Below are 27,587 nucleotides of genomic sequence, written 5' to 3'. Positions count from 1 at the left end.
AATAGTCAAAATGTCCCATTATAATGCATAAGTCGTCAGTAGCGTATTTTGAAAAATGTATCGAGTATTCAGTGTTCTATCACGATGAACTAGATTTCGTTTATTTCACACTATAGTTTTCTATCTTATTTACGTGTAATTTCCCAATATGGACGATGGTTAGGAATTGCTTTACTGGAGGATTTACTGGAATTTTTAAGAAAAGGGCATCTCCCGTCCAAAATACGCCACGGTATCAAGTCTCTACTGACCTGTAAATGTTGTGTTGGATTTATCTTCTTGTTGCATTCGTAGGAGATACGCATCAATGAAATCCCTGATATTGTCTGTCAAAGTTTTTTTATGTTCTTCAATTTTTTCCTAATGCACAGACGCTAGGTAAATTTAAAGAGTAAAAATAACGCAAGTTTCCATCTACATCAAGGTCCTCACAGTACTTACCGATATTATCGAGAACAGCTGTTGGTTGATGTCCATGATGAGCGAATAACCTGATTTAGCGGGTGCCACGTGTCTTAACCAAGGCATTTGATTGAGTAATCCGCCAGCCATACCAAAAGCTGCACTACGCCTACTCATTAGCTGCAATATCTTAGGTTCATCGAATTTTGTGCCGGCTATAAACTCCCATAATATATTCATAATAGCCGATTGCAAGTGCGGACTCGGTGTGATACTTCCGGCCTCTTCCATTAGCCCTCGTGTCATTTGTTCGTACTCGTCACGTATCATTTCGTCAGTTCTCCGCTGTCCCAGTCCTAGTGACTTGAGATGCTTAACCACAAACGCTCGGTGCACTTTCCACAAGTCTCCATCGGTCATCGTGATGCCTGTTTTTGTACATTTTAAGTTAGATGAAATGAATATCTTAAATACCAAGGGTGAACAAGGTAATTTAATCTAAAAACACTAATTTTCTAGGAAAATAATTGTAGTTTTGTCATTATTTTCGTAATGAAATAATTACTAAACATTTACCTATTTTAGTAATTTCCAGAGCTTTATTAAAATTTCATATAGTAACGTATATATTTAATAACTTTTTAGATTAAAAATAAATTGATGAACATTTTGACTAATCTATAACCAGTTCTAAATAATTACTTTTAAAGGTATTGAAGTTCAAAATGTAGTACTGGAGGATAGGCGGAGTTAGTTTTACTTGTATTTGCGCCCATTACTCTACATAACTCCACGATACGTTTTAAACTATTCTTAATCTAAAATGTTGATTACATTTATACGTTAACGTTTAAGTTTAAATATTTGTAGGAGCTCTGGAAGAAAATGAAATTGATTAAAACTTTATTATTGTCTAATATTGTATCATGTTCATCTATAGTATAATCTATGGGCCTTAATTGCTAAGTCTAAGTGATATCATAGACATTAGGGAATTACACGGTCCTGTTTTTAAAGAGTTTTTTATAGACAATATTTAAGAAAAAAATATTTTTAATAGATTTCGACCTTGTAAATTAATTTACTGGTTAATTTGTATAAGCTTCAAGATATTATTTTTAATTTAAATAATTTATTCTATGATTTTAGTTTATTGTAGACCAAAAGGCCAGACAAAATTTCGACTGCGTAGCATGGTTCAATATTACAATTCAGTAAAGAGAGTTCTTTGGCTACATTACTGTGTTATGTAGGAAGCCAATTTTCATTTTTACATTTTTTGTAATCAAATAAACTAAATTAGCAATTTTTTTATTTTAAAACCGATTTTTTTACATACAAATACCAAAACTGTAGTAAACAGTTCTACATAACCAAGTTAAGTTCCTATCGGACCATCCTAAGTAGTCGAAATTATGTCTGGCTTTTTGGTCTAAAACTTCAAAAAACCCGACCGCATGCAATTCCCTAGAATACTTTGTGCTCTGTTTCTTATAGAGTTTATAGTTTTGTTTTTTGTTTAAGAGGACGCCGCACCAGCCATTTCTAAGGAGTAAAGTATAGGCAATTTTTCGAAAAATTTTAATTTGGCGTTTGAACTATAATGTATACTTATTTATACAGTAATGAGGATATTTTATTAATTGCCAATTTTTTTGTCAAACAATCACAGTCATTTCTATAGGATAAAATACAATTTGTTTGACATCAAAACTGCTTTGCGCGGATTAATTTTTCTCAGGCTTCATACATAGTTAAGCAAAGAAGTTCATACGTATTATTTATGACAAAATTATCTGTGATCCATCATTCGTATTTTTTCGATATACCTAATACAATCAACGCTATATCATTTTTAAAAAAGTCCTTTCTTAATTAATTAATTATTCATTAACCGGTTGAAATATTTAAAAAAGAGCGATGGTATAACACAGACAATGTTGTTATCTATAATATGTAAAAATTTGGTTTCTTAGTTTTGATTATAGCCTTTGTAAAATTAATCCGCGCAAGGCGGGTTTTTCGAAGAAAATAACGGGTGTGTGACGGTCCTCTTAAACGTTTTTACTTACCCCTGCGCTCGCCCATTGTACGAAGTCGCATAAAAAAATTATCAGGACGTCCCAAAAACGGCCCCTCTCGGTGTAAAGTATCACTAATTAAAGCATCCCCAAACACGACCACCACGTATTCACAGCCCAATTTTAATCCAATTACATCGGAATTGTAGCGAAGTCGGAGTTTTTCGAATGCTTTGTACTGCCCCCCTGAAGTTGCAGAAAGGTTGGCTAGCTGATATGTATTCCCTACAAATGGCATCCATGGGGGACCTGCGAAAAAAACATTCATGAAGATTATAAATAATGCCTTACTATTTACTTTTACTGTTTTAAGATCATTTTGTTTTAATTATTGTTGTGGTTCCAAACTCACTTACTTCTATGCTTAATAAAGCTCGAGAAATAATATTAGATATTTAAAATCTATTTAATTTATTTAAGCTAGTCATATTTGTACGATTAGCTTATGTGTTAAAAAAACAGAAGAAGTGACGTAATAGTTAAGGCTTACGCGGTATAGTTTTGCTTAGATTAGTTAATTGGGAAGTTATATAATAATGAAAGAAACTAATTATTTTATTTTTTATTATTCAAAACGAATGTCGAATAAGTACGATTATCTTTCCAAATTGATTAAATCTGGGAAATACATGCGCAGCGCCCGGTCGGCCAATTACATATTATTAGTTCGATAAGTATGCGAATGAAATTAAACTGCATTACGTAAATAAGGGGAATAATTAAGATAGCTTAAAGATCGCATAGAAATTAATTGCGCTCTGATGACATAAATTGTGTTCATTTAAAGTATGTTAATTCATAAGACGTACAATTATTAGTCTATTATGTTTTAATGAGTATACACTCATGTTATTGCTATGCTAAACTAGTCTATCCCTTTCTAGAAGTTTTTAGTTCTAACTTACAATATGGAATGTTAAATAAATTTGTCAATATTTTTCTATATGAATACTAAATAATAATAGTTGTCCCGTTATAAGTTCTAACCTACTCTAATCTAAATTACAAATATATCTGGACCACTGAGGCAAGTCGACTAGATTGATTCTCTATAAACGCATGTATGATACTAATCCTAACCCAGTAATAAATTTTGATTTTTTCACCGTTGGTGGTATTTCAAACAAATGGTTTTAAAAATGTATTTAAATAACATAAATGATAGTCTAACTCCACAATTTACTTTCTTTGTGTATTAACATTTAAATTATCTTTACTATTAAAATATATATTCAGTGCTTAAGAGTTATCAAAACCTTCAACAACACCTATCGTAACAAGTAGAATTTATTATTTATTTTAAATATAATTAACATAGTTTTGTCACATAGTTTGTGACAAAGAAATGTTGGTTTAGTATGGTCTTTTTTTGCACAATCTAATTTTAAGCTACAATTTAAGTAATTCAACGAAAACTTTTAATTGATAATTTTTTCGCCAGGTTATCATTTTACTAGGAATTTGCAAGTATTCCGAAACGTTGGAAGAACAGTCAATGTATTTAATTTGGGAGTAGTCGTAAGATGTGTAAATAGTGGAACCCTATTTGTTATAAACTTTCAAACAGCTGTTTTCAAATAAATTTAAAGTTATTCGAAAAAAATTAAGTTAAGCTACAGTTAAATAGTTTTTATATTTTAAAAATTTTTATGAACATATTTTTTATTAAAATAATAAAAACTAAAAATTAACTTAACAAGGTAAAATGTTTAAAATAACGTTATTTAACTTTAATTCAGAGCTAAATAAGAGAGATAATTATCATGTTCGTATAAAAAACAAAATACGCATTTAAATTAAGTTTAATTAAATTAATTGATAGCATAGATAGTACCTATTTTAATGGATGAACGATGTAATAAAAAATAAAAAATACTAGAACACGGAAAATATCGTGTTACCTGGAGGATAGTTTTTCGGTTTCCTACACGTTAAGTAAACGGCTAGCAGCACTGCGCCTATGACAAGACATACTAAATACCAGAGCATGGATTGCGCCATGGTGAAATAGTACTATTAACAATAATCATATATAAGACTCACAACTGTGGTCGTCGGACAACATGCGGTACGCGGTGACCGTCGTAGAACTAAACAGAGAAATTTTACGCGATATAAATTGGCTACCAGCCTGTAAAGCGTGCGTTCTTTCCCCAATGGCCAATATCTTTTTTATCCAGGCGCCGTTGAGTAATTATTCAAAAGAAGTCCGCAGGAAGGGGACTCCTATCTCATTACGCTGTACCACAGTATCGTACACACTGTACATCTGTCTGTTCGTATAGTCAATTCAATAAACTTAAATTTATAAGTAATGTAATTCCTATAAGTAAGCAGAGCCGTATATTAACCACCACATACGATCGATGTGGTGGTTAATATAGGGTAATTGTTTGTCTTGATATTAAAATATTGTGTACAGTCGTGGTTTTCGTATAGTTATTTTCAATGGTTCATCGTGCGCTATTCTCACATTTGGAACAACGTGACATATTAAAATATTATGGTATTACGATGTGGAATGGGCCTCACATCAAATATTTTGTGTCTTAACCTTGAGATTCCGCGAACTCGTTTATAATTATTTTTTTAATCCACTTTAACTGAAGTACTATCTTCTTATCTTTTTAACGAGGGTGTGGAAGTGCGGTTGGAAAGAACGCACAATTAAAAATAATAATACACTCCACCTTTTCTCCTTTTCTCCCTTAACTTGAAACTTCGCTAACTTCAAAAATAGTTATCCAAAATTGGTTAACGACCTGTCAAAATGTTTTGTAAATTGTGATTTGTGATAAATACAAATTTATGAGTTAAATTATATATACTACAAAAAATATTTTTTTTAGTATATTTTTTCATAATTTCTAAGTTATTAAATAATCAAGACTCAAAGTTAATTGATATAATTAAATTGATTTCATTCTGATAATAATTATTTAGTATTTGAATACTTTGAAAATTCTAACAAGTTTTGTTTGTCTCCTTATCACATTAAATAGGACACTAAAGGTGTATCCACTATGTATGAAGATTTTAAAGATCAACTGGATCACGGTTTATACTATTTATTAATTTGTTCAAAAATGTTCCATTTTACAAAAAACAATTAAATTAATCTTGTATTCTTTGTTCTACACAAAATTTTTTGTTTTCTGGGAAAAAACAAACATTATTTGAGAATCGTGGGTGCATGTATGTGTTCGTCTGTGCGGTAGGTATATCAAATGTCGACATCTGAAATATGCACCCTTTATGTAGTTAAGTGTACTCGACACGTGTTAAAAATGTCGGCGCTGTAGTTCAGTAATTGTAAACTATCAATCAGTAATAATTATGACTAGTTTTGCTGTTATCAGCCGAACTTACCTTAAACTTAAACAAAAAGTTTTTTAGTAAAAACTTATTATTACAGTTGTTTTTTTGTACTTGTTGAGCAAAATATCATGCATATAATTGTTACGCGGTGATGCAATAAAAGTGGACTGGAGAAGTTTGGACATTTTAAAAACTGAAAGCTCCCTCAGAATTTCGGTAAAAATTAAAAACCTTACTTGGTGGCTGTTCCCGATTGGTTGCTGACATTTATTAAGAGCCTAAATGAGTTTAGAAAGATTTTAATTAACATTTACATTGAATTCCTAGGCATTTTTGCAATTCCTGGTATAGTGTTATTCAGTATGAACCTACGTCTTGGCCTCGATGTACGCCTGTTGCATCAAATATCATGTCTTCCAGTACTTAATCCTAGCTCATTGTTTTTATACAATCCTCCAAAACATACCAACATTTGTTATTAGGTACTGCATCATTATTTATTTAGTAATAAATTTAACATTTTTACATATCTAAGTTCTAAATTGATTGTTTAACTGTCTAAAAATTAATTTTATTTTCTGTAAGTTTATGCGATTGTAGGTACAGTATACACACTTTTCCTAAAAATGTACTTAAAACATTTTTTAATTAAGCGATTGTCATCCGTAATGAAACTGTTTAGATTGTAGGCGTGAGAAAATACAAATTATTTAAAAATAGAATAATTTTATTTTTAATAGCTGAATTTTTAAAAATGGAAATTCGATATCATAGACCTTTCACCCTATGTCCTACTAAAAATGGTTTTTATAGAAATATATCAAATGTATTAAATGTTAAAACATTGAACGTTTTTTTCTTTAGTTTATTTTGTTTATATAAAAACAGATTAAAAAGCAAAGAAAACTTGAAAATAATACTGCACAACAAAATGTTAACTGTTTTTTTGTAATAAGAACCAAAAAAAATATATTAATTTTACCTAGAATTTTTCTTATCAGAATCCAGTAAAATGACTGATCTAACTATATTGTTAGGAATTAAATTTACTTGAAAGAAGCTTTGTGAACGTTTGGAAGAACTGACTACATAATACATGCTGACGTCCTGAAGTCGATAACAGTCTACTTTAGTTGGTATGGACAAGCCCTTATCTTTACTAAAACAATTAAGCACATAATATTGGTTTATCACGATTTAGTATACCCCTGACATATGACCGTGAATACAATTTTTTTTTTGAGAAAGAAAAGTCAAGATGTTGAACGTCATACCTAGAAGTTAGAAGTCAAAATAAATAAAAACAAAATACATAAATTATAATTATTTTCTTTTAGACAATTTTATTTTATACGGTTTCGGGGTCATAAGTATGCCACAGTTAACTCCTTTTGGTAACTCTTCTATTTCGATTTCGAAATCATGTACTAAATTTGCAAATACTAACGTGACGAACCGCTGAGCCAAAGCTTCACCGGGACATCTTCGTTTACCTTAAATTAATATAAAAATGTTAATAAAAGCCTGGCTTACAATGTTTCTTTGCATTTAAGATGCTTACCAAAACCAAAGAAATACATTTTATCACCCGATTTTATGTCACCATCATCATCAATAAATCTTTCTGGTCGGAACACTTCAGGGTCATCCCATCTTGAACGATTATGATGTATCGAATGTAAACTCATTAAAATGGTTGTTCCCTGGAATATTAAAGACAATTTGTAAATGTTATTGTCTATGTAAATACCGTTTTAAAATGTATATAAAATGTAGTGGGTCCAAGCTACAAATAATTTACTTAAGACGACGCTATTTACCCGTAAATTACCCATGAAAATGGTTTTGGGGGACAAGTATGTAAGGGCTGTATTTACATTTTAAAGTAACGGGATACAATTTTTACAATGGATAAAGAAGTACTTTAACTACGGTGTAGCATTAGTTTTTTGATAACTTAAGCACTATCAAAACTATTCATTCGTAAAGATTAATTTAATTTTTCCTTTTTTCATTTGGTTATTAAAAAAGTATTAGCTATAAACATCAAAATAATATAAACGCTACTCCCTAAAAAAAGTTTGTCCCGCGCAAAAAAGTTTTTATGCGGATAATTGTAATTAATCCTATAGAAATGACTATGATAGTCAGACAAAAAAATAGCTATCAATTAAGTATCCTCATTACTGTTTTAAGAAGTTTCTGCTTTAGTTCAAACTCTAAATTAAGATTTTGTATATAACTGCCTGTAGTTCTTAAAAATGGAAGGAGTGGCATCCTCTTAATTGTACACTATTTATACATGCTGAACAAATTTGTGTTTCTTACAATTTACATATTAGGGTTAGGCTTTTTGCACTAAAAATCTAAGTTAAGTTTAAAAACCAATTGTAATAGCTTATACGGTTTATAGTCTCATTAAAACGAATACCATATTTAAATAATTTATATATTCATCGTTCTTTTATTTTTATGCATTCACTATTATTTAACGAAAAAATAAGAATATCTATGTTTTCAAGCTATTCTGCTATAACGTTACAAAATGCCTTTGATTTCATTATTCTTTTTACACAAATAAAACGACCATTGAAATGTAAAAGAGTATTTCAAAATTGTAGATTTATAATATACACTAAGGCGACCGAGAATAATGTAAGTTCAACACATTTCTATGTACTATTGTTAATATCTGACCTTTTTAGTGTTTTGTCAACGTAATTTTAACATGCGTAGCAAGATAATACAACTTGATAAATTATTTTAGTATCGATGCAAAGCTGAAAAAGTATTTTCCTATTTCGGTATTGTGCTGTACTTCGATTTGTATCTTCAAAACACGTTGAATAATATATCCTTATAAAGATCAATCACAAAATGCACTTAAGACCTTATTACAACTCGTGTCATCAGACACAAGATCAGAAACAATTAGAGATTTTAACAACTCTATCAGATATTCATCACAAATAAGTTAAATGTTACACAATTTTCTGAAAGAAAGTTTACCAAGTTCCAATAATTTGAATAATAATCGTATCTATATGATATATTATTAGCTAATAGCGTTTAAGGAGCTAAGAATATATATTTTGTGGGTACTAAATTTCAAGCACAAAATTATTATAACAGTTACATAACAGACAGTAGCTAGCTACCGCTGGTGCAGGAGGGGAGGCAGCTGCGCTGCACCTGGACTCATTCTAATTTAGGGCGTTTTTATACGGTTTACCAAGTTCCAATCATTTGAATAATAATTGAATCTAACTGTGTTAGAATCTGACTGTGTAAGAATTATATCAAAAGTTTGTCTTTATAGTAGTATATATTATAAATACTATGTACCATGTACCTTAGGTATGTCATATCCATCAAGTTTTGTATTGTTCAATACTCTTCTTGGGCCAATAGTGGGCGTGACGTGAGTTATCCTTTTTGATTCTAACAACACGGCTTCTAAGTATCTGTTCCTATTTGTAATCGATTCAAATTAGTATTGAATATTCGATTCTTGCATTGATCAATGACGACTTACTTAAGTATTTCTGTGGCTGTTATAAATGTTCCCGGTGGTTGGATCACATCCAGAGTAGCTCGAACTTTGGCTTGAACGTCTGGCCACTTGGCCATGGCAAGTATAGCAAAATCTAACGTACTACTCGTGGTCTGCGAACCGGCTATGAATAGATCTAGACACACGGCTATTAACTGTTCCTCTGAAACAGATTAACGGAATTGATTTTCTAATGAAAAGACATAATGTCCGATTATAACGTATTTACTATTATGCATAAGTCGCGTTGTCAGTAACGTAAAACTATCGAGTATTCAGTGTTCTATCACGATGAACTAGATTTCGTTTATTTCTCACTATAGTTTTTTATCTTATCTACGTGTAATTTCCCAATATGGACGATGGTTAAGAATTGCTTTACTGGAATTTTTGGGAAAAGGACATCTCTCGCCTAAAATACGCCACGGTATCTAGTCTCTACTGACCTGTAAATGTTGTGTTGGATTTATCTTCTTGTTGCATTCGTAGGAGATACGCATCAATGAAATCCCTGATATTGTCTGTCAAAGTTTTTTTATGTTCTTCAATTTTTTCCTAATTCATAAATGATAGGTAAATTTAAAGAGTAAACATAACGCAAGTACTATGTATTTTAGTATATGTTAGTTTACAATATCTATGTATTTATTATTTTTTCACGGTCCTCTCATTACTTACCGATATCAATGCGAACAGCTGTTGGTTGATGTCCATAATGAGTGAGTAACCCGTTTTAGCGGGTGCCACGTGTCTTAACCAAGGCATTTGGTTGAGTAATCCGCCAGCCATATCAAAAGCTGCACCACGCCTACTCATTAGCTGCAATATCTTAGGGTCATCGAATTTTGTGCCGGCCGTCAACTCCCATAATATATTCATAACGGCCGATTGCAAGTGCGGACTCGGTGTGATACTTTCGGCCTCTTCCATTAGCCCTCGTGTCATCTGTTCGTACTCGTCACGAATCAGTTCGTCTGTTCTTCGCTGTCCCAGTCCTAGTGACTTGAGATGCTTAACCACAAACGCTCGGTGCACTTTCCACAAGTCTCCATCGGTCATCGTGATGCCTGTTTTTGTACATTTAAAGTTAGATGAAATGAATATCCTAAATTCCTAGGGTAAATGAGTGAACAAGATTATCAATTTTACGTAAAACACTTATTTTCTAAAAAAATAATTGTAATTTTATAATTAATTTCGCAAAAAAAAAAAAATTACTTAGTTTTTATATTTTGCTTAAAATTTTTAACTGGTCAATAACTACCTTTGGTTAATTACTTTTAGAGGTATGAAGTTTAAAATGTAGTACGGGAGGAAAGGTGTAGTTGGTGTTTTTTGTATTTGCGGTGCATTAGCCTACAGCACTTCACATCACGTCTTAAACTATTCCTAATCTAAAATGTTGATTACATCTATACGTTAACGTTTAATTTTAAAAGTTTGTAAAAGCTCTAGGAAAAAATGAAAAAATGTGTCTAATATTATAAAATAACATAAACTAAGTGTCACCACAAAAAAAAAATTACAAAATTGCAACTTTTTAATAAGAAAATAAGTGTCTTACGTTAAATTGATTATTTTTAATACACGATACCCGTTTAATCATCAATGGGCTTCAATTGCTTAGTCTAAGATTTAGACTCTAAGTGATACGGACATTACATTTTATGGTCTATTTCTTATAAAGTCTATAGTTTTGTTTTTTGTTTAAACGTTTTTACTTACCCCTGCGCTCGCCCATTGTACGAAGTCGCATAAAAAAGTTGTCTGGTCGGCCCATAAACTCTTCTCGGTGGAAAGTATCATTAAGCAAAGCATCCCCAAACACGACCACCACGTATTCACAGCCCAATTTCAATCCAATTACATCGGAATTGTAGCGAAGTCGGAGTTTTTCGAATGCTTTGTACTGTCCCCCCGAAGTTGCAGAAAGGTTGGATAGCTGATATGTATTCCCTACGAATGGCATCCATGGGGGACCTGCGAAAAAACATTGATAAAGATTATAAATAATGCCTTACTATTTGCTTTTACTGGTTTAAGATCATTTTGTTTGAATTGTTGTGGTTGCATCTCACTTATCTCTATGCTTATTAAAGCTCGAGCAATAATATTAGGTATTTCAAATCTATTTAAATTATTTTAGCCAGTCATATTTTTATGGTTCGCTTTTTTGTTTTATTAAAAGGAATAATTTACGTAATAGTTGGGGCTCACGTTCGTTAAATTACCCGCGGTATAGTTTTGGTTAGATGAGCTATTAGGAAGCTTTATAATGATGTGACGACTGTTTAAGTATAGACTTATTTAATATTATTATAAGTATTTAATTATTTTTTCGTATTTAATACGAATATTGAATAAATATGATTATCTTTCCCTGTCGTTCAGTTGCACATTAAGTAGTTCGATAAGTATGCGAATGAGTTTAAACTGCAGTCTGCACTATGTAAATGTATTATTCAAGGGGAATGATTAAAATAGTTTAAAGATCGCATACAAAGTCATTGGACTCTGATGGTATGAATTGTATTCATTTAAAATCTGTTAATTCATAAAACGTTCAGAGGGCGTCGCACCGCCCATTTTTAAGGCGTAAAGTATAGGCAATTTTTTACAAAATCTTAATCTAAAGGCTAAACTGTGATGTGTAATTATTAGTTCCATAACTAGTACTCTATTTTGGTAATTGATTTATTTTTTGGACTACCACAGCGTACTTGAAAGCGATTTAAAAATGTTTTTTCATCCCTACATGTTTAAGCAGACTGAAAATAACTCCCTTATTTTTGGTTTTAGAGTAAAAGCACCCATTATAAAATTAAAAGAGAACAATATTCTGGAGGGCAAGACGGTGCGTTTTTTTCATTATTCTAAGTACAACGCTCAATACATAGTTTAGAAATGACGACTATTTTAACATATTTAAATGACTGTAACTTTTCAAAAAAACATTTTTTTTTTTTAAACGCACCGTCTTGCCCTCAAGAATATTGTTGTCTTTTAATTTTATAATGGGTGCTTTTACTCTAAAACCAAAATTAAGCGAGTTATTTTCAGTCTGCTTAAACATGTTTTTACCACTGAAAATCACCGGTGCGACGCCCTCTTAACTACTCGTAAATTTGTCAATAATAATATTTATTCCGTTATAAGTTTAGACCTACTCGAAGTCCAAATTAAAAATGTATCTCGACCACTGAGGCAAGTCGGCAAAATTGATTTTCCATAAACGCATAATATGATACTATTTCTAACCCAGTAATATATTTTGATTTGCTCACGGTGGGTGGTATTTCAAAACAGATGGTTTTAAAAATAACTACACATTATTCTTTCTTTGTGTTTTTAACACTTATATTATCTTTTTTATTAAAGTATATACTCGTATACAGTGCTTCAGAGTTATCAAAACGTTCAACAACACTGAAATTATCTCCCGTTTGTTAATTTTTTTTTTACAATTTTGTATTACTTACAAATAACAATTATTAGAATTTCGTTTTTAATTTTTAACATATTTATGTTCCTAAAAAAAATTGGTATAGTATAAGTATTTTTTGCACTACCTTAATTTTAAGCTAAACTTTAAGTAGTGCAATAAAGTTTTTTAATTAAATATATTTTATCACCGATTATCACCGAGAACATAATATTTTTTTTAAATACTTGTTTAACCTATAGTACTAGTTTTACTTGCTATACGGTGGTAGAGCAAAAACATACATAATAAATGTATTTAAAGGATGTACAATGGTCGATTTTGATAAATTAAAAGAGTTTTTAAAAGTTTTATGAATAAACCCCTACTGAAGATTGAGTGTGCAAGTATTCTGAAACGATGGCAGACCAGTCAATCTATTCAAGTTGGGAGTAAACGTAAGTTGTATAAAAAGTGTAAAAACCCTATTAGTTATAATCTTTTAAATAGCTGTTATTTCATTTCTAAATACAATAATGGAAATTTGCCAACGTACAGCCCTCAGAAATATTATATTCTCCCGCTTTGATAATAGTTGTTTTTACTCGACTACTTAAAAGTCTATAAAAGCCTATCTGTATGTCAATTTTTTTTATATAAAAATAGTTAAATCACAAAATTAAGGTAAAATTTTTAAAAGAACGATTATTATTATGTTAGTATAAAAAACGAAATTAGCATTTAAATTAAAATCAATTTAATTAATTGATAACACAGTTAGTACCTAATTTAATGGATGAACGACGGTTAAGTAAAAAAGAAAAGAAAAATACTAGATGGGAATATATCGTGTTACCTGGAGGATAGTTTTTCGGTTTCCTACACGTTAAGTAAACGGCTAGCAGCACTGCGCCTATGACAAGGCATACCAAATACCAGAGTATGGATTGCGCCATGGTGATATAGCACTATAATAATAATATATATAATACTGTCACAACTGCGGTCGTCGGACAACATGCGGTACGCGGTGGCCGCCGTAGAACTAAACAGAGCTATATTACGCGATATAAATTGAGTACCAGCCTGTGAAGTGTGCGTTCTTTTCCCCAATGGCCAATACCTTTTTTATCCCGGCGCCGTTGAGTAATTATTCAAAGGAAGTCCGCAGGAAGGGGACTCCTATCTCATTACGCTGTACCACAGTATCGAACACGCTGTACATCTGTCTGTACGTATAGTCAATTCAATAAACTCAAATTTATAAGTAATGTAATTCCTACAAGTAAGCAGAGCCGTATCCGATCGATGTGGTGGTTAATATAGGGTTATTGTTTGTCCCGATATTAAAATATTGTGTACAGTCGTGGTTTTTGTTTAGTTATTTTCAATGGGCCTCACACCAAATATTTTGTGTCTTAACCTTGAGATTCCGCGAACTTGTTTATAATAATTTTTTTAATCCACTTAAACTGAAGTACTTTTTTCAAATCATTTTCAAAACTATACGCCAACGTTTAAATTAAACAGGTTAGTATAGATCATACATAGTTATAATACAATTATAAATAATAAAATAATTTAATATAAATTATAATATCATATGGTAATAATATTATGTCATCTCACCGGCTAGAGGCAGTCGTTACATTGACCTGTGAAAACAAATATTATTCTTTCTATAGAAAAAATATTATTTAAACTATTTTTTTTTTTTAATTATAAATTCCCGCAGCATCTGTCCTATTGGGTCACAGGGTATTATACTATTTAGTTAACGAGTTTACCGATGGCATTTGTTAAAAAATAATTTATCATAGGTTAAACAGACACGACAACAGATGTTCTGCTTTGTTTTTTTTGAAAACCAAATTTTATACTCGGTATTTTTTTTTTATATCCATTCAGTTTTCAAATTAAAAATAAAAACAACCAACTTTGATTATTGTTTAGTAATATTTAGTTTGGGTTTTTAAAACTAAATCCTTTAATATTTACGTCAATAGTTTTATTATAACATCCTGGTATTGTTATATAATATTATGGAACAATTATTAATTTAATGAAATTGGTTTTATTATTACTAAATGAAAACCATAGGCTGATATAGAAATCATTATACCGCACCAAATCTTTTCCCGACGAACAGCAATTATAATTTAAATGATAATATCGATTTGTTGCGATTAAATCCTCGTTAACAAAATAAATCTAAAACACATCTAATATAAAACATATGCCTGGGCATAATTTTTTTAATGAGCACACATGTTAACGTATAACTATTGATTATAAATATTATTACAGATATCAATACTATTGATTATAAAACTAGTAATTATAAGCAATGGTGTAATGTAAATTGTAATAAATTGAGTTAGTCGAGTTTTTTTTAATGTTGGCGTTTGTACTCTCTAGATTGGTAGCTGTGCCTAATTGTGTTGCTATCTAAATAACAAACACAAATAGCTGTTTCGTGACACTACGCTGATCTTAGTTCTGTGTTTCGCGCTGGTTTCTAATAATAATAATAATAAAAAATGCAACAACTATTGTTAGTCTTATTTTCATTCGAAAAAACTAGTATTAAAACTAATTGTGGCTAGACTATATTACATAGAAAGGCTTTTCTAAAAAAGCTCTGGTACCTCCTATATGAGAAATGGAGGCAAAAAACACATCACCATAAAACCTATGCCGTATCTGCTTCGTATCTATTAATAAGTGTTTAGACGTAGATAATGATGTCTTCTTTTACTTTTAATTTATTCTAAGCTAGATACTTTGTTACGAATCTTGAATGTCATTGAACAAGTACCTAGTAAATCCTGAAGACATTAAATAACAACAATTTTACATAAATTGAATTGTAGACAAGCCGGGTTAGTTTTTTTGTCATGTAAGTGGTACGAATGAGATTTCGTTTTGATTCACAATAATTGTTTTACAGATAATATTATTATAATTAATTGTCTATGCATTGTACATTTATATCGCAGTCGGGATCGGCTTCTATAAATGGGATCCCTATCTACTACAATTATATTATCTCAGTTATTAATGAGCACACACAACGCAATAAATAATTAGAGAATTTCAGAATTAATTTTTTTCGCGGTGTTAAATAGTAATATTTTGTTAACAAATTTTGATTAGGTCTTGATAACGTTAAAATCATAAAGTAAAAAATAATGGAACACAGTTAACGTTTCTAAAGATAATGAAACTTAGATGTGATGTATTAATATAAAAATTCTTAGGTATGCGTTTTAATATGTGATTTACAATACCAACATTTATAGTTAAATGTATACTACTGGAAAAGTAATAAACAAAACGACAAATTTTGTTTTACAAATGTATTAAGCTGCCTCTATACCGGTGTATATATGGTCGAAAACAACTTATTCTACTTCAAACATACTGTTCCTACTTCCTAAGAATACTCAGGTTTAAGTTTTAAAAACATACTTGAATTCTTCCTAACATTTTCAAGGCATCGATCGTAGCATAATTTTAAATTATCTTTTGTTTATTAATTATTTTAGTTTAAAAGATCGATGACTTGAAAATGTTATTAAGCATTCAAATGTTTTTTTCAAATTTCTTAGTATTTTTAGGTAAGTTCTGTTTGAAGTAGAAACATAATATGTTTTTGTACAAAAGTAGATCTAATATGCATTATTAAAGTAAAAAAAAAAATTAACTCTTCTGTCCTATGGTAATATGTACGTTTAAAAATGTTGGCTTAATGTTATATTAGTGAGAAATTGCCTATACAATACGCCTTAATATGTACTAGTGAAGAGGCAGTAACTATGTTAAAGCATAATCTCACATTTTTTTATCTTTGTATTGGGAAGTTTTTTGTTGAGTCATACATTTTTATCTCACGTGATTATTTTTATAATTGTTTATAATAATTCAAAAAGTAGTTGAACCTATTAAGACTTACCAGTTTTTTTAAGTAGAATGTGTTTTTGTTGTGATCACAAGCAAAACGCCCATAAATATATATTATTCACATACTAGCAAACTTAAGTGAATATTGAGTTATCTACTTTGATTTTTTTAAGGGTGTACGATTTTTTATAGTAACAATTTTATTTCTATTATAGTACAATAATAATACATTTTTTTCTTAAAATAGTGAACAGATATTTTTAAAAATAAGGTTATTTAAAATGATTATATATTGTATACAAACATCAATAAAAACGAATAACCTAATTTAATTTACTTAGTTACCACATTTTTTAGTGTACCACATTTTCCAACGATTTTGCGTATGAAAGCTAATGGCATATAAGTGTGGTTTGTGATAAATTATTATTTTTGATGTAATATGAAACTAAAACTTTTTTTAAAAAAATACAATTGTGTCTAAAATATTTATATTTTTTCAATTATAAATTTATATATTAGAATAAAATATTAATAATATTTGAGTAGTAACCAACACGTCTGCCTTAAGATTAGTAGGATATTTGAAACTGACTAATAAAAATGATGGAAAATAGTAAAAATTTTATAAATTTACGTTATGGTAGTCATATATTAGTTATGGAAGTTAACATATATTTAACTTCTAATAAAAGTTCCTCTTTAATGTACCAATAAATGTAAACAATAGTTTTAATTTGAAATGAAATAATTTCCTGTACCAAAATATTATTATGTAGTAAATGTTTTATATTTTCTCGTGGATTTATGATGTAATTTGACATTTTGATTGGTTATAATTTATAACTAATCAATCATTTTTCTTCTTGTAACTTCCTCCAACACTGACGATGCAAACAAAAACATATTAATTTGGTTTGTAGTTATTAATAAACTAGGTATTGTAAAGTGTAAAATAAGTGGTTTAATTACTTATCTTAGTAAATTTTAAGTTAAATTGTTTTAAATAAACATGGGGCGAAATGGTGGCTCGGTTTATTAACTACTTTTTTGGTTTATTTATTTTTGCGAGTAATATATTATCACATAATATATTTAATTTAATTTAATAGATTTTAATTATTTTGTGACACTAAACTGCATACTCAGTTCAGTGTTTTGTGGTGGTACAAACCAAGCTAACCCTATTTAAAGAATATTATAACACTTCTTAGAATTTTTTTATCGCATATAACCATCGTCCATCGTGCAAACGATGCGTTTTAGCACGTTATCGAACCGAACCTTTGATTATAAATTAAATGTCATTAGTTGTTACATCAATATCATGTTATGTTAAATATGTCAAATAATTTAAGTATATAACATGTGTACAGTTATACATACATTTGTGTGCAGCTAGAAAAATTTACTATTTTATTATATAAATTATAATATAACATGACAAATGTACATATTATATCATTTGTACTGAATTAGAACCACAGCCAGTCGTACTTAGATAAAACGATTCTAATAATGCTTACCTCATAAACTCGGTACGGTTATAAATTATAATGTTCTACAAATAATAACTTAAGTAACCAAACTGCAAACAGTTGCGACAATTATTATTTTTTTTCAGCAAATCTAAAATGCCTTGACATAAATTAGGTATACAATTGTAAGTACGTAGATTGGATACATTAGATGAAGGTCTTCAGACATAGAATTATTAGCATTTTCAATTAATAGCAATTTGTAGTGATTAAATGAATCTACATATTTTTTAATGTAATTAGTTTTTTGCTTTAATTTTTCCCAACCAGTATAATCTCAGACAAGCAATTTATTTTAATGATCGTAATGTCTGTATTTGACTGTTTAGCTAATAACTAGAGCAAATAATAGAAGAGCAGCAATGTTACCATCAATCAGCGCATACAACAGACTGAACTCAGTCTGATATATCTCACTTAGAATGATAAAATATAGAGTATTATTTTGGTGGTTAAGGGTTTATATAATATTTTATTTATTTACCAAATAATGGAAGTTTAGAAAAATCCCAAATTTTCGAAACAAGTAGATTTCATATAAATGTGTTAAAACTTCATGAATTTAATTATTCATTTGATAACTTTCAGATGTATTTATGTCTTTATTTATGTGCTGACGTATTGGACTCTACAATGAGAATTACATCCGAAAGTTATTTTTTTTTTTATGTAGACCTTTGATCACTGAAACCTATTTTCTAATGTATAGAGAAAAACTTTATTAATTGGGTGGCATTTTTATTATTTTGATATCTATACTTAATATTTTTTTGTTAAAACCATGCTGCGGCCCGATACCCACCCATTTTTTTCGAAAAATTGGCTATACTTTACTCCTTAGAAATGGCCTGTGTAGCGTCCTCTTAACTATGATAATAGTTATATTTATTTTAATTAATGAATGGTCGGGTAGGAGTGAACCTAATACTATAAATTAATAGTATTAGACTTTGAGTTAAATTAATGAAATGGAAGGATGACCAGATAGTATATTTATGTTTGTGAATCTTATTGGAAAAATGTGTGTTAATTGTTTTTTTCATAAAAAAAAGTTGATTTCAGCTCAACATTTTTAATCTATCATAATCAGATTATCATTTCACCAATGACTCTTAAGAGGACGCCACACCGGCCATTTCTAAGGAGTAAGGTATAGGCAATTTTCGAAAAATTTTTATTTAGAGTTTGAACTATTATGCATACTTATAAATACAGTAATGAGGATACGTTGTTGATTGCCTTTTTTTTTGTCAGACTATCACAGTCATTTCTATAGGATAAATTACAATTTTTTCCCTTCAAAACTTTTTTGCGCGAATTAATTTTTCTCAGGCTTCATATATAGTTAAGGAAATAAATTCATACATATTATTTATGACAAAATTATCTGTGTTCCATCATCCGTATTTTTTCGATCTACCTAATACAACCAACGCTATATCATTTTTAAAAAAGCCCTTTCTTAATTAATTAATTATCATTCACTGGTTAAAATATTAAAAAAAGGGCGATGGTAAAACACAGACAATGTTGTTGTCTATATTATGTAAAAATTTGGTTTCTTAGTTTTGATTATAGCCTTTGTAAAATTAATCCGCGCAAGGCGGGTTACTCGAAGAAAATAACGGGTGTGTGACGTCCTCTTAACATTAACAACTTAGAATTCAATAATATATCACATTACATAATGATGATGTTTAAATTTAGCAAACAAATAAAATAGACACACGATATAGCACAGAAAAACAAACTTATTATTATAAGAATTTAAATCATAATTCATCATGTGTAACATGTATTCATAACAGGTAGTCATATTTTTACAAGGTCTTCTGTAGCGAGGTTATGTGTTCGGAAGAAGCTGAGGCTGTATCCCCTCCTTCCTGGCTGTATCTGCTAGGTAATAATCATTATTAATCGTATTTCTATGATTTTTAAATGTATTATTTTTATACTATCATCGTCAAATTAGCCATGGTCATATAAATTATGATTTGTTTAGTGTTTACACCCGTGTAGTCATAGTTAACTGTTCCTTACATCATCGAGCGTTTATTACATAAACAAAAATAAATATTATAGTAATACTCATAACAATATTATATTGTTATGAATAAAATAGGTTCATACAAATTTATGATTGACGGTATGCCTTGGGTATAAATGATCATTATAAGTAATGCAATGTTATAGCTATTTTTCGACTATTAAACTTTAATGCAGTCATCATTTTTATTGTATTTCTAGGTTTACAATAAGGAAATTTGAATATTTTGACTAGTATTGTGTTGGGAACACAATGCATGAGAAGAGTGCGTAATTCAAGTGAGTATCTTGTTTAATGAGAAATCCCTGATCACAGATAGTTCTTCGTAATCGTAAATTATTTGCGCTGGAAAACCCACACATAATTTGGCATCCTGTGTGATCTTTGATGTACAGTGGGTAAAAATAGTAATGACACGTGGTGTTTTTTGGTCTTTCCATCATCATCATCATCATTATCATGTAGCTTAACGGGCCATGAAGGCCCAACGCTGCCATCATGAGATGGTTTCTTGACGAATTCGCTTCCGGGACGGGTCGTCAATCCGTTGGTCTTTCCACCTAAATTAACTATTTTTATTTAATTAAATAACAGCTGTATATTATAATATTAATTGATGTGTAAAATGTTGACAAAAAAATTCAACCTGAGATATTTAAATAATAATAATCATCATAGTAATCAATAAAGTATTGATACAATTTAAAAAAAAATTCAGTTAATTTTTAAAATATGAAAATTAATGTTTCATATAACTTTTAATATTTTGTATGTCTCCCATTAGCTTTAATTACTGCTTCTAGTCTACGAGAAAAACAATGTTTAGTTTTGTTGGCTGAGTGCTTCGGATCATTATCCCGCTAAAAAATACATATATATATATATATACATTGGCATTTATAATACCTTAAAAAATGAAGATGTCCAACTCCAGCGTTGGACGTGCAATCCCTAACTAAAACACTGCCACCACCATGTTTAACTGTAGGTTCAATGTTTTGGCTTAAAAAGGCTCTGTTTTAATTGTCTCCTTACATATTGACACCCATCCCTACCAAAAACATTTTTCAGTGATCAAAAGGGTTTTCCTTTATGCTCTTCCAAAGAAATTAAATTTATGCAACACATTCCTGTTTGCACGTGTTGTACGTGTTGTTTGTACTTGAAATGTTTTTTTTCGTTGATTGAGCAATATGAGCGGCTAATTTTGGAGTACTGGTAGTAGGATTTTTCCGAATTTCATTCAGAATTACAGAATTAAGACCTCAAGAGACAAGTATAAAAACGATTAAACCGGTGTGTCAATACATCATTAATTAATACATCATTACACTAATTCATGAAACTCAAATTCTAGTACATTCAATGCCTGTAGACTAGAAGTAGTAATTAAAGCTAATTGGAGACACACAAAATATTAAAAGTGATATAAAGCATTAATTTTCATATTTTAAAAATTCTTTTTCGATTGTGTCAATACTTTAATGATTAGATACTAATTTATGATTATTGTTATTATTATTATTATTGAGATCTCTCAACTTGATTTTTCTTTTTTGACAACATAAAAAAAAAATTATACAGCAATTAATATTATAATATACGGCTGTAATTAAATAACTGTGATTCCTTTAGTTGGAAATTCCGAAAAACACGATGTGTCAATATTTTTTTTACCCACTGTTTTTTTAATTTTTTTAGTTTTGAAAAATATTTATTATTGATTTTTTTTATGAAAAGGTAATACTTATTTTTGCGTGTGCATTTTTTTTATTGATTTAAAAACAAACATTAATTCTAATTAACTTTTAACTTACTGAACTGCACATTACACATTGCAGCAATAACTTATTGCATCATAGTGAATATGGTAATTTTAGAATGACTACTAAATGTAGATTCTAAATAGGAGACCATTAGAACGCCCACGCGGGGGTATATATAAGATGGAAGGAACAGTAGACCTAATAGTCGTTGTTACTACCTATAGGATAGTTATTTATAAATAAACCTACAAAAATGAACGCTCTATTAAAACAGGTAAACACAAATTATAAATCATTTAGTGCAAAAGCTTATATAGTTATAATATGTTTTAAGTAAATTACTAACATAGTATATGTTTTTTAGAGATTATTTATCATCTTGAAATTGTATTACATTGGACAGGGTGAACTCCAAAAACATATTTGTTAAACTATTATAATAATATAGCCTCGGAGTAGGATATCTATTTATAGGTTGGTAGATTTTGTATAATAGATAATAAATAGTGTAACGTTGTAATATTTTAATGTATAAAACATTATTTTAAATGTTTATGGACTGATGTCAGCTTATCATAGTTAAACAATTTTTAAAAAAATATTTCTAATTATTGTGGGTACAAACTTTTTATAACTTTTTTTGACTAATAAACTAAGCCAATCACAATTACCAAATATTAATAATGTAATTTAAGTATTAGACGGTTGTCCTATCTTCGACTTAGCCCATTTAGGGAATTGAGTCAATAGCTAATAATTTCTATTAATTATTGCTTTAAAATTTTCTATAAGTGATATTTGAATAAAGATTATTTGTTTTTTAGACATATATTAGACTGTAAAGTTATAGCACAAAAATAAATGTATTCTAAATTATACTCTCTCACACTTTAATGTAATTATAAGTTCTTGTTTCTGTATCGAATTTACTTATTATACTAATGTATAAATTATAAATACAATTTTTAAAAAAAATAAAAAATAAAGTTTTTTTTATGGTGATTACACATTGTAGCACAAAAAAAAGTTAAAACTGTATTTTGATGAATAATAACTTGTGAAAACTTTTTTTTTCAGGTATCAGACCTATTAACTAATACATACTTAAATAACACTATCGTTACACCTATAGCGATAATATTATTTTTAGTAGTTGTATATTCAAAAATAGTAAACCTGAGAAAGACAAAATTGGCAAATCGAATACCAGGTCCTGATGGACTTTTTTTCGTGGGTATGTTACCTCTTTTGCTCGAAGGACCCGAAAAACTATTGACGAATGCTTTAAAAATATTTAGAGAGTAAGTACGGTGTATTCATTCACGCCTCGCTATTACTTTTATGTACTGTTTTAGTATTCTCTATTCTACGATGGTAACAAATATTTATTCATCGTCTGTGCAATATAGATACGAGAAATCGTTATTCAAAGTATGGGTTTTGGACAATTTATACATATGTCTTACCAAACCTGAAGATGTAGAAACGGTCCTTACCAATTCTAATTTGTTCAAAAAATCTAAAGAGTATAAAGTAGTCAGCGAATCAATTTTAGGCGATGGAATATTTTCAAATACCAATTTTGATGAATGGAAAAAGAACAGGTAAACTTTTGTTACATTCTTCATTTATCATTATAAAATATAATAAAGTAAAAATCAAACACCGAACTTCGTGAAATAATAATATATAGTGTCAATAATAAGTAATAACGCGTTAAAAACAAATGGAAACTCGGTGTTTCATTTTGAAATGTTAACAAATCAGTTTTTGTCGCCAATAATTATTAAAATGCCGTCTTGGAAATACTAACAGATACAATTTTTTTTTTTACTTTGATATAATATTTTATAGAAAATTGGTAGCTGCGGGGTTTAAATTTTCGATTGTCAAATCGTTTATACCGATATTTAACGAGGAAGCAAAAATATTGAGCGAACTACTGTACGAGAAACGGGACATCGATTTAAATGATTGTGAAATAAGTGATGCAATCGGTATGGCCACTATGGAGATGATCGGAAGAACCGCTTTGGGAGTGAAATTCGATGCACAGAAAAACGCCAATCACGTATTTATAGAGAATTTACACGTCGTTCAAAAGGTATACTTCGCAAAGGACATTACCGATAATGTTTTTGAGCTAGTATGGCAGTTTTTTGTAATAAAAAAAAATTGTTGTTTAGGTTTGGGAATACCGATTTACACACCCGTGGTTCCTGAGAACGAGTTTGTTTCACTTGTCGTCGTTCAAACGTAAACACGACGTTAGTCAACGTAAAATTTACGATTTCACTAAAGATTTAATTGAAAAAAAACATGCAGAATTGAAAAGTAATGTAAACAATCAAGGAGAACACAACGAAGAAAGTATCGGTTTTAAGCCTAAATCGCTTATTGAGATACTGCTCGAGAATGGACATTTGATGTCATTTAACCAAATACGGGATGAAATCATAACTGTTATGTTTGGTAAATGTTTTTGTCTTTTTTTAATAATACTTTTCGGAGTGAATCGGTGGCAGGTATATTATAAAGAGAACCTTAAAATGTTTTAATGTCTTGTTCAGTTTTAGTCTTATTGTGCCATTATTAAATTTCAAAAATTGATCTTGTTTTTTTTAATAACCATATATTTCCTGAATATTTTATTTTAATAACATCAAATGTTTTATACAGGATGTTCATTTAACAAGAAATTAAATTTTTTTTTCCATTTTTTACAATTTTGTTTTGGTTTTTATCCCCCTCTCAACTTAGTTTTTTTGATAGCAACTTTTGAAACTTAAATTGTAACGTATACACTTGATTAACTATTTTAATTGAGAATAATGTACTAACATTTTTGACTAGTTGATAACCAGTATTAAACAACTCTTTTTAAAGGTATAAAAATGTTTAAATTTTAGGTTGGCGCTCAGATAAAAATAATACTACACTCCACACTTCTCCTGCCTTAATCTTAAAACTTCATTAACTTAAAAATACTTGTTCAAAACTGGTTATTGACCAGTTAAAATTGTTAGTAAATTATTCTCAATTAAAAAATGTAATAAAATGTATACAATACCATTTAAGTTCCAAAAGTTAGTATCAAACAAAAACTATGTTGGAAAGGGAATATAACAAAAATTGTTTTGAAAATTAAGATCACATTGTATAAAAACATTATGAAAAAAAAATTACATTTGTTCACGATAAATTGATCACCCTATATATATACATTATTAGTGATTTTTTTATCATAAGTTAATCAATATCTCATAGGGCTTAATAAGAAATACATTTTTTTTTTCATATTGCTTTCATACAATGTGATCGCAATTGTTCACAATTTTTTTTGTTTTTACCCCCCTCCCATCTTATTTTTTTTGATAGCAACTTTAGAAACGTACATATTTTATTAACTTATTAAATTGAGCATAATGTACTAAACATGTTGACTGGTTGATAACCAGTTTCGGATAACAATTTTTGATGCTATTGAAGTTTCAAGTTTAGGGCAGGAGGAAAGGTGGAGTGTAATATTATTTTTATCTGCGCGCATTTCCCAACCGCACTTCCCCTCCCATCCTAACTTTTAAACTCTTATAACCTTAAAAATAGTAATCCAAAACTGGTTATCGACCAGTCAACATTTTTAGTATATTATTCTCAATTTAAAAAGTTAATAAAATATATACGTTACCATTTAAGTTTCTGAAGTTGCTATCAAAAAAACTAAGGGAGGGGGGAAAAAACAAAAAAAAAATTGTGAAAAACTCGTTTAGCCCAAAATTGACATTGGCCCTTTTAGACTCAAGCCACAGATAAATAAGCAGGGATTGAAAACGTTTCCAATCAATTAACATTTTTTATTATAACTAGAACAAATTAATTTGACAGATTAAAATTATTGACAGTATGGTAGTCATATAGCTTAACTGATTTTAAATTTGTTAATAAAAAACATTTTAAAAATAACTTATGCCTTTTGGAAGGAAATGTTTGTATTGTTCCAAAATGTAATTTTAATAGTTTTTATTACTTTTTTGCTTTTAAAAGTTGCAAATAAGTTGAGGTTGAGTAAAATTTGATTTTAGGAGGTCAAGACACGACAGCTATGGCGAATGCGTGTACAATATTTATGTTGGCTCATCATCAAGATATACAAAATAAAGTAAACTATAACTCATAGACACTTTTATACATATTAATATAACACATTATATAAGGGCAATTTGGTAACGAATAAAATTATTTATTTTTATTTCTTCCTATTGATAGGTGTTTGAAGAGTTATGGTCAATATTATCTTCTGGTGATTCGGATCGACAACTTTCCTATGATGATTTACAAAGTATGGATTACTTAGAATGTGTAATCAAAGAGACGCTGAGACTTTTTTGCATCGTTCCTTTTCTCACCAAAGACATCGAAAAGGAAGTTGTTATTGGAGACTATTCAATCCCTGCTGGTACGACGATAAACAAATTTGTTTGACAAATTGTTACGCTTGATGCTTTAAGTTACAATATTAATTAGTTTCAAAAAATGTCTACAGGTTCAACGCTCGCAATTTTCACTGCTCACTTACACTTAAACCCACAAATTTACCCAGAACCAGAAAAGTTCAATCCGGACAACTTCTTGCCCGAAGCAAGTCGTAATCGCCATCCGTATTCGTTTATTCCTTTCAGTGCTGGTTACAGGAACTGCATTGGTATCAAATATGCAATGCTCCAAATGAAAACTACCATATCCACATTAGTCAGGTCTTATCGTTTTCATCCGTCCGATAAGTGTCCCAAACCAGAAAATCTTCGTTTCATGTTTGCGGGGACGTTAAAGTTTGTCAACGGCTGTTACGTTAAAATAGAGCCGAGAACGTAATCAATTGGAGTTTAGTCGATAAATTAATTTAAACATTATCCTTAATTAATATTTTTAAGTATATAATAATATTATGTACTACGTTTTTAAAATATTGTCTTACAAGAGGAAGTTATAAAAGCGCTCTATACCAATAACTAATTTGTTTACAAACTTATAGTATATGTTTTTTGACGAAACTTTTTGTTGATACAAAAAGTACATTTGTATTGCTAGATTCCTTAAACGGAATAAAAATGATGGTTAAGCATTTGTCCACAATTCTGTAAAGAGATTCAAGTTCTTTGTCTACTTTACTATGACACATTTTTGACTTTTTGCTGTTTTAACACAATACAATTGCGCTTTAATATTGCAAAAATTGCAAGTTTAATTTATTTAATTACAAGAAACTAACATTTTTAAATGAAAATTGGATTCCTACATAACATATTTAAGTAACCAAAGCACTCAAATATCTTTACAGAATTGGAATTGTACCATCTTATGAAGTCGACATTTCGTATGGCTTTTTAAAACGCCTTTTTTTCTTAAATATGGCCTATACAAAGCTCCTTAAAAGCAGACCGCATGCAATCTCCTAAATAAGAACTCTCGTTCTTCTGATAATTCGCTTTAGTTTTTATACTGTATTTTATATAAAGATATGATAATTATACTACTCTTATAAATGTATTAATTTATTT

At 29.4% G+C, this 27,587-nt stretch overlaps 2 protein-coding genes across 14 annotated transcripts in view; one reads left to right on the top strand and one right to left on the bottom strand.

Annotated features, from left to right (window-relative positions):
* LOC126838696 (probable cytochrome P450 305a1) overlaps nucleotides 1-13,860 on the bottom strand; it is a 15,552-nt gene extending 1,692 nt beyond the window's left edge. Inside the window, exons 1-8 of one of the 4 annotated variants that reach the window (XM_050573353.1) lie at nucleotides 13,632-13,831; nucleotides 11,080-11,334; nucleotides 10,033-10,421; nucleotides 9,801-9,909; nucleotides 9,337-9,517; nucleotides 9,154-9,271; nucleotides 7,363-7,504; nucleotides 7,100-7,294 (exon numbers count right to left, since the gene is read on the bottom strand). In XM_050573353.1, coding sequence (XP_050429310.1) covers nucleotides 7,125-7,294; nucleotides 7,363-7,504; nucleotides 9,154-9,271; nucleotides 9,337-9,517; nucleotides 9,801-9,909; nucleotides 10,033-10,421; nucleotides 11,080-11,334; nucleotides 13,632-13,731 — 1,464 coding nt within the window. In that variant the 5' untranslated portion in view covers nucleotides 13,732-13,831 and the 3' untranslated portion in view covers nucleotides 7,100-7,124. Of the gene's footprint in view, nucleotides 1-251; nucleotides 361-441; nucleotides 831-2,474; nucleotides 2,733-4,384; nucleotides 4,576-7,099; nucleotides 7,295-7,362; nucleotides 7,505-9,153; nucleotides 9,272-9,336; nucleotides 9,518-9,800; nucleotides 9,910-10,032; nucleotides 10,422-11,079; nucleotides 11,335-13,631 lie in introns of those variants that run through there. The other 3 variants (XM_050573362.1, XM_050573343.1, XM_050573335.1) reach the window with 3 other exon arrangements.
* LOC126838647 (cytochrome P450 4C1-like) lies at nucleotides 13,005-27,587 on the top strand. 10 transcript variants are annotated; one of them, XM_050573288.1, is made up of 11 exons: nucleotides 13,842-14,305; nucleotides 20,464-20,541; nucleotides 22,105-22,303; nucleotides 22,394-22,503; nucleotides 23,107-23,330; nucleotides 23,385-23,633; nucleotides 23,884-24,133; nucleotides 24,216-24,501; nucleotides 26,112-26,188; nucleotides 26,296-26,485; nucleotides 26,573-27,586. In XM_050573288.1, exons 5-11 carry the CDS (start codon nucleotides 23,266-23,268, stop codon nucleotides 26,899-26,901), a joined length of 1,446 nt encoding a protein of 481 aa, XP_050429245.1. In that variant the 5' UTR covers nucleotides 13,842-14,305; nucleotides 20,464-20,541; nucleotides 22,105-22,303; nucleotides 22,394-22,503; nucleotides 23,107-23,265; the 3' UTR covers nucleotides 26,902-27,586. The 10 variants fall into 10 exon arrangements, with proteins under 10 accessions (XP_050429221.1, XP_050429272.1, XP_050429228.1 ...); XM_050573264.1 differs by lacking the exons at nucleotides 13,842-14,305; nucleotides 22,394-22,503 and adding an exon at nucleotides 13,005-13,233 and having other exon boundaries at nucleotides 22,173-22,303; nucleotides 26,573-27,587; XM_050573315.1 differs by lacking the exons at nucleotides 13,842-14,305; nucleotides 22,105-22,303 and adding an exon at nucleotides 13,008-13,233.

The sequence above is a fragment of the Adelges cooleyi genome, unplaced genomic scaffold, assembly GCF_023614345.1.
Source record: "Adelges cooleyi isolate 19-005CV unplaced genomic scaffold, UGA_ACOO_1.1 ACOO_flye_CR_arks_rails_tigmint_CR_PRNA_108, whole genome shotgun sequence".
NCBI lineage: Eukaryota > Metazoa > Arthropoda > Insecta > Hemiptera > Adelgidae > Adelges > Adelges cooleyi.
The sequence above is the reverse complement of the archived record's forward strand: the minus strand, read 5'-3'. Positions and strand labels throughout refer to the sequence as shown.

Coding starts and splice junctions, on each gene's coding strand:
- LOC126838647 (XM_050573264.1), top strand. CDS start 22,283: ATGAACGCTCTATTAAAACAG. Junction 24,134..24,215: donor ATTTACACGTCGTTCAAAAG/GTATACTTCGCA, acceptor ATTGTTGTTTAG/GTTTGGGAATACCGATTTAC. Junction 26,486..26,572: donor AGACTATTCAATCCCTGCTG/GTACGACGATAA, acceptor AAATGTCTACAG/GTTCAACGCTCGCAATTTTC.